At 41.6% G+C, this 13204-nt stretch overlaps 1 protein-coding gene across 1 annotated transcript; it reads right to left on the bottom strand.

Moving 5' to 3' along the window:
- Nucleotides 1-965: 965 nt before the first annotated feature.
- On the bottom strand, nt 966-4514 carry LOC131221374 (cytochrome P450 93A2-like). The gene is made up of 2 exons (XM_058216657.1): nt 3601-4514; nt 966-1631 (listed from the first exon to the last, which is right to left on the bottom strand). Exons 1-2 carry the CDS (start codon nt 4495-4497, stop codon nt 990-992), a joined length of 1539 nt encoding a protein of 512 aa, XP_058072640.1. The 5' UTR covers nt 4498-4514; the 3' UTR covers nt 966-989.
- Nucleotides 4515-13204: the final 8690 nt, after the last annotated feature.

The raw sequence follows: 13204 nt of genomic DNA, 5'->3' as shown, positions 1-13204 counted from the left end.
GATTCTCACCGTTAAATATTTTTTAGGGCCCACCATGATATTTATTTGACATCCAACCTGTAGATTAGGTCATGCAGACCTGGATGATGGAAAAAAAACAAATATCAACTTGATCCAAAAATTTGGTAGCCCCGGGAAGTTTTTAATGGTGAGAGTTCAATCAATACCGTGTGGCCCACTTGAGAATTTGATCGGCCTCAGTTTTGGGTTCATACCATAAAATTATTTTTAAAAATGTATGGACAGCATAGATTTATCATTAACATCTTGGTGGGACCCACCTATTATCCCAGCGGAAGAATTTTATGTGAAAAGATTTTCGCCGCATCCTTCGGAGAGTGGATGAAGAAGCGTGCGATAGAAGAAAACTCATTTTTTAAAACTTGCGCTAAGAACTCCTTCATCCAAAAACCGACCGTGCGTAGCTGAGCGTTCCTATATATATATATATATAAACAAAACCATGCGTATCAATTATCAAGCATCATACAGTGCAAGAGTATCATATGAATTCTTAATTTAATATTCGTTTGAAAGATGGCACTTAATTAGCATAGCTGTGCAACAGTCCAAATAACTAATAACTACTTTATCGACATCACTGTTTTAAAAATGAGGTGTCTCTTCAATCACTGTTCGACTTTTATTCACTCATATAATAGCCAATAATAGGATGGTTGTTATTTCTTGATCCGCATAATTTTACAAATATATTCCATCCACAACGTGCCCCACAATTTGGATGGTCAGGATTGCCGTGATGAATGACACATCTAAGGAAGAGACTATCACAGGAGTCTGTCTAGCCCATTTTATGCAAGGATCCGGATTTTTTATGCAAACCGACACAACAATCTATACTATAACAACAGAAGAATCCGACGCACTGATATACCATATTACGTCAGCATTGGTAATCTATAAAGCAACACACAACATGAAAAAGACTCCCATCTCGACATGTGCCAATGACAATCCTTCACCGTTTATTATTCGACCAACGGCAATGGATCAAGACGGGCCACGGGAAGACAAATCAACGGTTGTGCCCGATAGAGGGTCAGTCCGGGCGCTTCCGACATGTCAACCGTCCCACCCTCTTCGCCATTGCCGTCGATCTTCAAATTAAAGCACTGGACCATGGCAGCGATCGTGGTCTCGATGAGTTGTAAAGCCAGTGTTGTGCCTGGGCAGCCCCTCCTGCCACTCCCAAACGGCAGAAAATGGTAATGTTGGCCCCTGAGGTCTATTTGGGTCTGTCCGTTTTCATCGATGAACCTCTCCGGATGGAAATCTAGCGGGTTTTCCCAGTGGTTGGGGTCCCTTCCAACGGCCCAGATGTTGATGAAGACCCCCGATTTAGCAGGGATGTCGTAGCCATTGATCTTGCAATCCTGGATCGATTCTCTGAGGATAATCGGGTCCGTTGGATGCAATCGAAGCGTTTCTTTGACGATTGCTTGCATGTAAGGAAGATTGAGAATGTCAGATTCTTGGACCAACCTATGCTTTCCGACGACCGAATCGATCTCATCCCTTGCTTTCTTTAAAACCCTTGGATTGTTAATGAGCTCTGCCAAGGTCCATTCCATCCCAAGGGCTGTTGTAGCAGTTCCCGCTCCAAAGATATCCTGCATCGTCGTTTAAACATGTTGCACATTAGTTTTCAAGCATTCATGACTTTGTTCCCCAATTTTAGAGCACATCTGAACCGTCCATCTGGTGTATCTCATTGCAGATGGGCCATGATGCTCATTGATGACCCTGGTCATCTGATTAGTGGTAATTATCATACTCCTTAGTTGTGTGGGCCCACACATGATCTACATGCAGAACCCAAATCGTGAACTGTGATAAATCTCCTCCTGGTCACTTTACATGCCAAGGATCATCAAGATTCAAAAATCAGTTAGGACAATCCAAAATGAACAATGCATACGCATGTATTCACGTGATTTGGCCCACCTGAGTTTGGGTGTTTCCCTTTATCCTGGTGCGGAGCACCTCATGACTGGGCTGGCGGCATCCATGCAATGTGGTAGCCCCACATGGGATGTGCCGCCCCATTGTTGGGAACGGATTGGCTACTCCCCTTGACCAGCCAATGGCTGGGTATCGGTGCTCTGTGGGCCCCATCATGATGTATTTGTTTCATCCATGCCGTCCATCTATTTTTAAAGATAATTTTACAACAAGAGATTAAAAATGAGATATATGCAAGTCTCAAGTGGACCACATTACAGGAAACAGTGTTGAATGAGCGATGACCATTAAAAACATTTTGGTGGCAATAAAAGTTTTGGATCAACCTGATTTTTATTTTTTTCCCTTCATCTGGGCCTGTATGACCAAATCAACAGATTGGATGTCAAATAAACAGTACAGTGGGCTTTAGGAGGATTTTAATGGTGGATATCCAATCACTATTGTTTTCATGTGGTGTGGACCACCTGAGATTTATATCCCTTTATTTTTTGGCATAAAGGTCTAAAATGATCTTTAAAAATGGATTAACGGAATGGATGAAACACATACATCATGGTAGGGCCCACAGAGCACCAACCATCAGCCACGGGGCTGGTGGCAGGGGGAGTAGCCAATCCGTTTCCCCCATTGTTCCTTTTGGGTGGCCCACATGTAAATACCTAACATCTAATTCTAGATGCACCAATTACAAACGTGACACACGTCACGTGAGGATGGCTCAGGTGGACGGGATCCATTCATACGGTGGTCCTCACTCTAGGCATTTCTTCGCCCAGCCACAAACGCACGGACAAATGGCCAAAGAAATTACAACCAACGGCCTACATTTAATGTGTACGTGTTTCTCCCATAATGAGTGGGCCCAACCGATCCTTAAGTATTGGCACCATGGACCATTAATAACCCTTAACGAATGCACCGGATCACTCACATGCTTGCCTAATTTACACGCGTGGTGCGTTTTTGTTGTGAGCTTAAACGGTGCGGCCATGGACATCATAATAATGGGTAGAGAGATTCGGACTAGGAAAAGCTCCGTGGGACTCAGTATGATGTCTGTGTTATATCCACGCCGTTCATTCATTTTTCTCTGCTCATTTCAGGGCAGACCGAAATAAACGAGGCAGATTCAAAGCTTAGGTCAACCACACCACAACAAGCAGTAGTGATAATGACTCCTACCGTTGAAATCTTCTCATGACCCACTGTTATATTTATTTTTCCATCCAACCTGTTCATAAGATGAAAAAGATCTGGATAAATGGAAAACACAAATATCAGCTTGATCCAAAACTTCTTATGTGGCCACCAACTAGTTTTCAATGATAAGCGTTCAATGCCGACTTTTTAGTTTGGTGTAGTCCACTTGAGCTTTGGATCTGTCTCATTTTTCTGATTATGCATTAAAATGATATGGAAAAGTGGAGGGACGGCGTGGATATAATACATACACCATGGTGATGCCCATAGAGCTTCGACCAGTACCGATCTCGGTACTGAAGGAATCACTACCGAATTCGAGTACGATTCCCATCTTTCATGGCCCCCACCAAGCGACTGATTCATGCTTGATGAGTATGAGACCCGATATGGAACAATGGATACCAGACTTACCCGAATAAAAGCCTTGATGTGTTCTCTAGTTAGCTTCATGTCAGCACTCTCATCTTCGGATATCTCAAGCAAAATGTCCATCAGATCCTTCACACTTTCACCTCTCTCCTTCTCCTTCTTTTCTTCATGTTCTCTAACAATCTCCTCCATTTTCTTATCAAACCTCTGATGAGTCACCTCCAATCTCTTCCCCAGCCCTTGCAGATCAATATTACGGAAAAACCCAATGTAATCCGCGATGTTGAATTCTATTTGCAGCTTCGACACGTCATTCACCAACATCCGAATCTCCTTCGCCTCGCCTTCATTCCCAGAACACCGCCGGCTCATCGACATTCTCCATATAACGTTGCCCACCATCAGCTGAAGCTCTTCGCCGATATTCACCGACTTGTTGTCAGCTGAGGCTATCGACAGTAATTGCAAGAACCCTTGTATCTCTTCTCGCTTTATAGGAAGGAAGTTCCCAAGGCTACGGCCACTTAGGAGCTCCGACATGCAGAGCTTCTTCATGAACTTCCAGTAGGGCCCGTAAGGTGCAAATGCGAAGCCATGACCACCATATCCGAGGTATCGGGTCGCAATAGATTGCGGGCGATACGCAAAGGCGAGCTCATGAGTACGGAGGAATTCTCTCGCTGCTTCTGGTGAGGAGACGATGATGTAAGGGACAGACCCGAGGCGGATACTGATGATCTCACCGTAACGCTTTGCAAGGTTGTAGAGAGCATGGTGGGGGCTTGAACCGAAGAGGTGCATGTGTCCGATGATTGGTAAGGCTAGCGGACCTGGTGGATAGTGGCGGGTCTTGGCTCGGGTTTTGGAGAAGAAGTTTAGGGCTAGGAAGGTGGAGACGAGGGAGATGAGGAAAAGAATGGTGTAGGATAGAAGCTCCATTGCTATAATGCAATAGGTGCGTAGGTTTTGTGTGTGGAGGTCTCAACTTGGACATGGCCATATTTATAAGGAGTGTTGAGTTTCAAAGGAGGATATGGGCCTCGTCAGATGGACGGTGATCCAAACAGATCTTTGAGTAGTTTTGACTTTTCTTTTACGCGTAAAGAGTTATTTCCGTTAACCATCATAACTATACAGTATAAGTTTAAATTCTAAAATTCAGTTAAATATCTGTTGTAACTATCTTATCCTTATTTGCTTGTGTGTATGTGTGTATATAAATTTTGAGTCATTTATAGATTATTTTATCTATTTTCAATTGCAAGTGTTCAATTCCCACTCTTTCCCTTGGTGTGTTCTACTTGAGCTTTGGATATGCTCCAATTTCAAGCTTATATTCTAAAATGAGTTGGAAAAACAGATGAACAGTGTGGATAAAACACATACACCATGATGGCCCCATAAAGTCCTGACCCCACAGTCGGCTTTCATGTAATTTGATAGGAGGGTCAAAGGTCGGACTGATTCAAAACTCAGGTACACCACCACCACCACAGTAGTTTAAAGGGGATGTTCCCAGTTGAAATTGGATAGATTGTGGGGTCGATGGTGGAGTATATTTGCCATCCCATACATTAATCTTACGCACTCCATTAGAATTAAGGGATGCCCAGAAAAAAAACAAGGCAGTCCACCCTTCGATTGAGGCACAACACATGCATTCATCTCAAAAACTACAACTCAGCCTCAGCCAAGCATTCCACATGCCCCACCATGATGTATGTGTTATAAATACGCCGTAGCCATCTATTTTATTTTTATTTTTTCCAGATTATTAAAGGCATGAGCTAAAAAATGAGGCGGATTCAAAGCCCAAGTGAACCACACCACGGTCCTAACATCAGGTAGGCAGGTGGCCTTGGGGTCACCACAGTCAAAAAAATGAAGGGGGATTAAATATTAATGGACAGTGAACTGTGGACCCCACATAATGTATGTATTTTATCAATGCAGTCTATTTTTTTTTTTTTTTTTTCCAGATCAACTGAAGCATGAGAGCAAAATTGAGGTAGATCCAAATCTTAAATGGACCAGGCCATAGGAAACAGTGGTGATTGAACACCAACCACTAAAAACTTCTTGAGCGCCACAAAAGTTTTGGATCAAGCTGATATTTGCGTTTTCTCATCATTTAAGTCTGTCAATAGGTTATATGCAAATAAACATTACAGTGGGCCTTAGGAAGTCTTTAACGGTGGATGTTCAATCACCACTGTTTTCCTATGCTGTGGGCTGCATGAGATATGGATCTGACTCATTTTTGGGCACTTGACCCAAAATGAACTGGTAAAATGGATGGATGGAGTGGACAAAACGCATACATCATGATGGGGCCCACATAGCACCATCTGCATCCCGGAATCCCCTGAATCACAGCTACCAGAGTGGAGGAGGCATGTGGCGAGAAAAGTGAATAGAAACCGGCTGCCAGTTCTTAAATTGAGAACCGTTATGCTGTTAGCATGCTCAGATGTTGGTTTAACTTTAGATGACGTGGAAGTATATTTGGATGAGATCATCCTGTCCATCAGGTGTGCCACCTGTAATTTGGATAGATTGCACCACTGATCTTGGTGGTGTGTTGGCATGGCAAATTCTGTGGGCCAGCATGATGCATGTATTATATCCACACCGTTCATCTATTTTGTAATATCATTTCAGAGCATGAGTCAAAAATTGAGTCAAAAATGATGAAGATCCAAAGTTCAAGTGGACAGAACTAAGGAAACAGTGGACACAATAACACCCATGTTGAAACTTTCGCAGGACAACTATGATGCCATCTAACTTGGTCATAAGATCACACAAACCTTGATGAAGGGAAAACTCAAATATCAGCTTGATTCAAAACTCATATGCCCCTAGAAGTTTTCAATGGTAGGGGTTCAATTCCAATTGTTTTTTTATGATCTGGTCCATTTGAGCTTTGGATTTACCTCATTTTTGGGCTCATGCCCTAGGATGATCTAGCAAAATGGATGAACAATGTGAATATAACAGATACATCATAGTGCCACCCACAGAACTTTGCCATGTCAACGAACCACTCAAGTCAGTGATACACGTGCAACTTGGACATGGATTGTTCGGACACGTGAGATTTAGTTGGCCACATGCCACTGTAAGTTGTTAGGTCTGGTCTGGGCCAATTTCTGACAGCGATACAATAGCCAATCAAATTCTCCCACCTACCTATGATGGCCGATCAAATTCTCCCACCTACCAATGCCGGTTTGAGACGGCGGTAACCCCAGCATCACTTAGCTATGCGGTGTAGGACTCTATTAGGATCACCATGATATGCGTGTTTATTCATGCCATCCATTCATTTTTTGAGCTCATTCTCAGGTGGACCCAAAATTGAAGTATATCTAGGAAATAGTGGGGATGATGATGTCCACCATTGGAACATCTATAGAATCCCAGTAATGTTTATTTGTCATTCATAAGGTCACATGGACCTGGATGAAGGGAAAACCCAAATATCAGCTAGAGCTTAACTTTTAGGCCCCTAGTAAGTTTTTAAGGGTAAGCAATTTTTTGTGTTTCATGCAGCTTGGTCTACTTGAGCTCTGGATATGGTAATGACATTGTGTACTGAGTAACTCAAACGTGTTTTTACTGAGTAAACTGTATCGGACCACCGTGAATGTATTTGGTTTCCAACTCATTTTAGGGGTTGAACTTAAAATTGAAAAAAAATAAAAAATAAAAAATCCCAAGTTCAAGTGGATCACACCATACGAAACGGTGGGAATAATTATTTCCATCGCTGAAACCTTCCTAGGGCCCATAGTGCTTCATTGTTTGGGTGGATGGCAAATAAACATCATGGTGGGCCCTAAGAAGGTTTTAATGGCGGGCATCATTGTTCTTATTGCTTTCCATGGTGTGGTCTATGTAAGCTTTGGATCTACCTTATTTTTAAGCCCACGCCATAAAATGACTTCACAAAATGAATAGATGGTGCAGATATAACACATTCATCACAGCTGAGTCCGCGATGCTTGTTGATGTCAACACAATATTAGAAACGTCCGTTGTGTGTTATTTTTCCAAACAGTGTACTTCCAGGGGTGATGGATTTTCATTGCTTCCGTAGCTCAATCCAGAATATGGCATACAATGGAATATAATATCCTTTAAAATGAGGAATTTCTAGATATAATCATTGCATTAAAGCAATTCTATTCCACCTAATAATTCCAGTGAATGAGTAACCAAGTACGGAATCGGTTCACTGGATATGCTTCAGTATCAACTTAGAGATCCGTGTGTTTGGCCGGACCGATCCCATGGGATTTGGTGGGATGGGATCAATTTTAAGGTAATGATATGGTGTCAGTGGATTGTCTCATGATCCATGGGATTGCTTATATCCCTCGGAAGTTCACCGGGTCTGTTTGGCACGCTCGCTTATCCTGGGATTTTACTGTCCAATCCATTCAACCAAGGGATAGGATTACTGTTAAGGTAATGATGGTGATGTTAGTGGATTGTCAGTGGATTGTCTTAAGATCCATGGGATTGCTCATTTCCCTGGACAAGTGCACCGGATCTGTTTGGCTCGTCATGCCGATCCCAGGATATTGCCGATCCCATCCCTCCTAATCCCACCTAATCCCACATCCAGCGCCTGGCCAAACACGCCCTAATTTTCCTTGCTCGACTGTGAGCCCGACTGCGCCTACCTGGTTATTGGGAAGGTGTGACTTGAGCTAATAGTGGAAGAAAATGCCTCAGATCATACCGTCCATCAGGTGAGCCACCATATTTTCACCGTCAATCTTAAATATCAGTTCAATCAATTACTTAAGTGGGCCACACCATAGAAACGGTGTAAAATAAAGGCTAAAGCCTCCAATCACGTGCTGTGGCCAAGTGAATTTTTAAATGTGTAAACAACGGCTGGGTCTCATCAACGGCAAGGAAACCCACGTCCGGTGTGACCCCACGAGTGGCTTAAGCTTTTTCAACCATTAAGATTTTCCATAGCCGAATGGTCATAAATAACGCAGTGTGGCTAGCAAAATCTTCACGGTACGTGAACGTGAACAGGTAAGCGGGACCATCCGTATTTCTAGATGAACTAGTAGAACCTTTCCCAGCCAGGGCCCAAAAAAATAAAACACACTGGTTCAAAAGTCTGGCGGCTACCCAGCATGAAACAACAGGTGTGATGTAAGGGTGTTTGATTTTTCATTTCCAACTTCTAGGTTCATTAATTTTTACTGACGTTTGAAAGTCGACTAGTATTACCAGCGAAAAAGCTGGATCAAAAGGATTACTTAAATTTATGAGCCCTCTACTGTGATGTATCTGACTTATCCATTCCTGTCCACCCGGTTTACTGTTTACATGAACATTTTAAGGCATCAACTCAAAAATACGCAAACCTAGATATCAAATTACCACATCATAAGAAAATTTTATTTTATTTTATTTTATTTATTTTTTTAACACACGCACACACACACACCCCACACACGCACGCCGTGGGATTTCACCACTGGTGGGTACTGGAACCCTTGACCCGGTGTTGAAACTCCTAGGAATCTACCACCTGGGTAAGAGTAAGGACCCCACATCATAAGAAATTGATTGCTAGTTTATATATATATATATGGAGTGACATTTGTCAGGCCTTCATTGCCTCTAATGTACGTGCGTATCGTCATCTTTCACCGAGGGAAATCTCAATTCCTTCAAGCCCACTACATGCGCCCTGTCATCTTCTAGCTCAGGACATAAAACACATACATCACAATGAGCCCCAATGAGTCCTAACACTAGGCAGGTAGTTGGCACTGGGGCCACCACGTTCAGAAACACGGATGTGGATTGCATGCTACTGGACGGTGCTCTGTGGGCCCCACCATGATGTATGTGTTTTATCTATATTATCTATCCATTTTTTTCATGATCATTTAAAACATGAGCCTGAAAATGAAGTAGATTCAAATATTAAGTGGACCCGCCAAAGGAAAAAGTGGTGATTGAGCACCAACCACTAAAAACTTGTTGGGGGTGCAAAAGTTTTGGATCAAGTTATTGGGGATGCAAGGTGATTGAACATGACAAACCGCCAAAATTGTGGTTTTGCAATGGATATGGTCCATTACAAAGAATGCTAGGTGACATACTGGCGGTTAAAAGTGGCAGAATTTAGCGGACTAAAATCCATCTGAATTTACGACGGATATGGACCATTGCAAATTATGATTTTGCGATGGATTTTGGTCCATCACAAATTACGGTCGAAAAACCCAACATGAAACATTTAGCGGCAGATTCTATTGGCTTTAAAGACGGTTTATGGTCCGTCGTGAATTTGCTTTTGCCTCCGTGTTTTTTTTTTTTTTTGTAGAATATGGTGGAAATTTGTGTTTTTATGTGGTATAAGAAGTGTTTTTTAATTATAATTTCTGTTGTGTATTGTCTAAGATTATTTTTGTATCAATTGATTAAAAGCAGTGATTTTTTATGTATTTCTTCCTTTGCAGAAATTGTAGCGATAGACCTAATCTGTCGCTAATTTATGAACAAGTCGAAAATCATTGACAGATTTGAGGGCCACCGCTTCTCCTAAGATCAGTGATGGACCATGTCTGTCAAAAACTTTTAAAATGACAATTTTTTCCATTGTTTGACAGATTTTTTATTTCAAATTTGCGACGGAGTAAATCCGTTGTAGATTCGTCTCAAGTTTCGACGGATTTCATCCATCGTTTAATTTTTGTTATGCAGCAAGCAGCGACTGACCATGCGACAAACTGAATACATCATTAATTTGGTTTTGCCACGGATCTAGTCCGTGGCAAATTCACGATTTTGGCATTGGGAAACAGGCTAAAGTTTTGAATATCACATACATCATGGTGGAGCCTACAGAACTTCGTGACTTCAACACACCACCGATATTCACCCATGCAGTCCACTTCCGAGAAACCACATCCCATGAGGTTTGAGAAGAATTCGTAACATAAGTATTTTTCTATAGAGATCTTATATGCTCCTGAGGGCTAGTTGTCACCATCAAAAATCAACTGCTCGCTTATAATGTAGAAAACTTTACAGTATGCACTAGCTAGCATGCTGTGTAGAATCACATCTCATTGCTGTAGAAGAGTGACGTAAGGAAGAGTATAAAATAAAAAAAGAAAGATCATCATCTTAGTCAAGTGATTAAAACCTTGAATACACAAAGTGAGTTCTTGAATCCACGAGAAAATAAAACAAAAGAAAAATGAGTATTTCATTTTATTTTTTTTTAACACGCACACACACCCTGCACACTCACGCTAGTGGAATTTCACCACCTATGGATACTCGAACACTTGACCGGGTGTTGAAACTCCCGAGAGTCTACCACCCGAGCAAGAGTAAGGATCCGAATGAGATTTTTCGATTATACCACTAAAAAAGCCTAAACCTTAATTCAAATTTATCCAAAATAGTAAAACTCCTATATAACCTAATTTGCTAAAAAATAAAAGTCTAAATAAATCTTATCAAAACATTCTTAACATTATTCTAAGTAATTTTAAAACAAATATATGAAAATTCTAAAACTGCAAGAATAAGAATATACCATAAAAATAAGATTTTCTAAATTAAATTAGTAATTTTTTCTTCAAATTGCGATATGTGACCCGAATTCACAGATTGTGCGGACATGGCAAGATTTGAGTGGCCACATGCCATTGTAAGTTGTTAGGTCGGGAGCACATTAGGTGAGACCCGGGCCTCACCCAAGATGATGCAGCGCTTACCGTGGGGCCTACCTTGATATATGTATTATGTATCCACTCCATCCATCCATTTTCCATGTCATTTTAGGGAATTGTCCAAAAAATAAGCAAATCCTAACACATGAAACAATCATGATCGGCTATTAATAACCATAAAAGTTCTAGATCAAGCTGATATTTGGATGTGAAATAAACACTACGGAAACATTAAGGTTTGCCGTAAGAAGTTTTTAATAGTAGGGTGTTTAATCAGTACTGTTTTTTAGAGTATGGTCCACCTGAGATTTTGATCTTCTCTATTTTTTGGATCTTGCCCTAAAATAATATGGTAAAACAGATGGACGGTGTGGATACAAAAGTCATTAAAGTGGGCCCCATATGGTAAGGGCCGCACCATCTTGGGTGGGACCAGGGTGTCACCTTATCCACTCCCAGTTAGGTCTGATAGGGGCCATTTCTAACAGTAACATGACGGCCAATCAAATTCCCACACCTACCCATGCAGCGGGGTTTTGGACAGTGGTAACACCAACACCACTTAGCTGTATGGTGTCAAGACTTTATTGGGATAACTGTGATGTATGTGTTTATAAACGCCGTCCAATTCCGTGAGCTCATTTTAGGGCATGGCCTTAAAATTGAAGCATATCCAAAGCTCAAGTTAACCAGACTGGGAAATAGTGGGGATAATGATGTCCACTACTGAAACCGTCTTAGGCAGACTGGGAAATAGTGGGGATAATGATGTCCACTACTGAAACCGTCTCAGGCTCACTTTGATGTTTATTTGCCATCCAACCTGTTCACAAGATCATGTGGACCTAAATGAAGGGAAAAGAAATCCAAAAAACAATCCTCTGGCCAAGTGAAATTGTATGCCAAGCATACAATAGGTATAATTAAGTGGACTATAGTTTCGAAATCACTATCAGTAAGTACAGCTTAAAAATGTGATTTGTAAAGGACTTTTTTTTTTTTTTTTTGATAAAGTGGGCTCTTGCCACGATTTCATTAATCACAGAAAAATATATAGCCCTTCGAGGGGGCCCCAACAAAAAGCAGAAGGGCCTCACCTATCATGTAACTCCTAACTAAGCTAAATACACTGAACAAAAACAAAATGGAGGAGAAACGACTAGAAGCTTCTCTGGGCTAACTGAAAAAGCAGCGGGACAAAAGAAGGGGGCAAACCGCCCTCAAGGATTTCTGAAAGATCCTACCCCTACATTGTTTAGAACTAGCAAACCCCTAACTAACCTCAGAAGGAGAGAACGGGAATTGAAAATTCTATCAGGGCACCCTTCACTCGCTTGCCTCGCCAGTGCATCTGCCACGGAATTCCCTTCACGAAAAATGTGGTTGAAAATTATATTTAGACTCCACCTTTTTTGCTGAATTTCTCCCATGATGTACCAAATATTCCAAGGAATGGGGGCAGAAGAATCCCCTGCCGCTTCCGCTATGAGCTTGGAATCTGATTCGACTAATATATTGACTAAACCAAGGTTAGAGCAAATGATCAGCCCGTTTAGCATCACCTGAGCTTCCGCTACTGATTTGTAAAGGACTTGTAATATGTAATTGGTTGTCCAAGGATATTTGTTTCTTGAAAATATAGTTTTGAATATATACTTTTTAAGTATCAAATAAGAAAAGTGTTCTTAAATCACCTGTTGATGACTAAATCTGGACGGCTCTCCACTCCGATCCACAGACTCCGAGCCGGTTCAACATCTTGAACTTGGACACTCACAATGAGCAAAGGAGACCTTGGTCTATGCAGGGGACCCTCCGATGCCTAAGTCAGATCAAGAAAATCTGGGTCTAAGTTCGGGTGTAGTGAGAGAATGCTAGATGTTGCGTACCTGTAGTAATGGAGTCTCATTGTATTTATA

Source organism: Magnolia sinica, chromosome 1 (genome assembly GCF_029962835.1).
Source record: "Magnolia sinica isolate HGM2019 chromosome 1, MsV1, whole genome shotgun sequence".
NCBI classification, from domain to species: Eukaryota; Viridiplantae; Streptophyta; class Magnoliopsida; order Magnoliales; family Magnoliaceae; genus Magnolia; species Magnolia sinica.
Note: the sequence above shows the minus strand (reverse complement) of the source record. Positions and strands in the feature narration are given on the sequence as shown.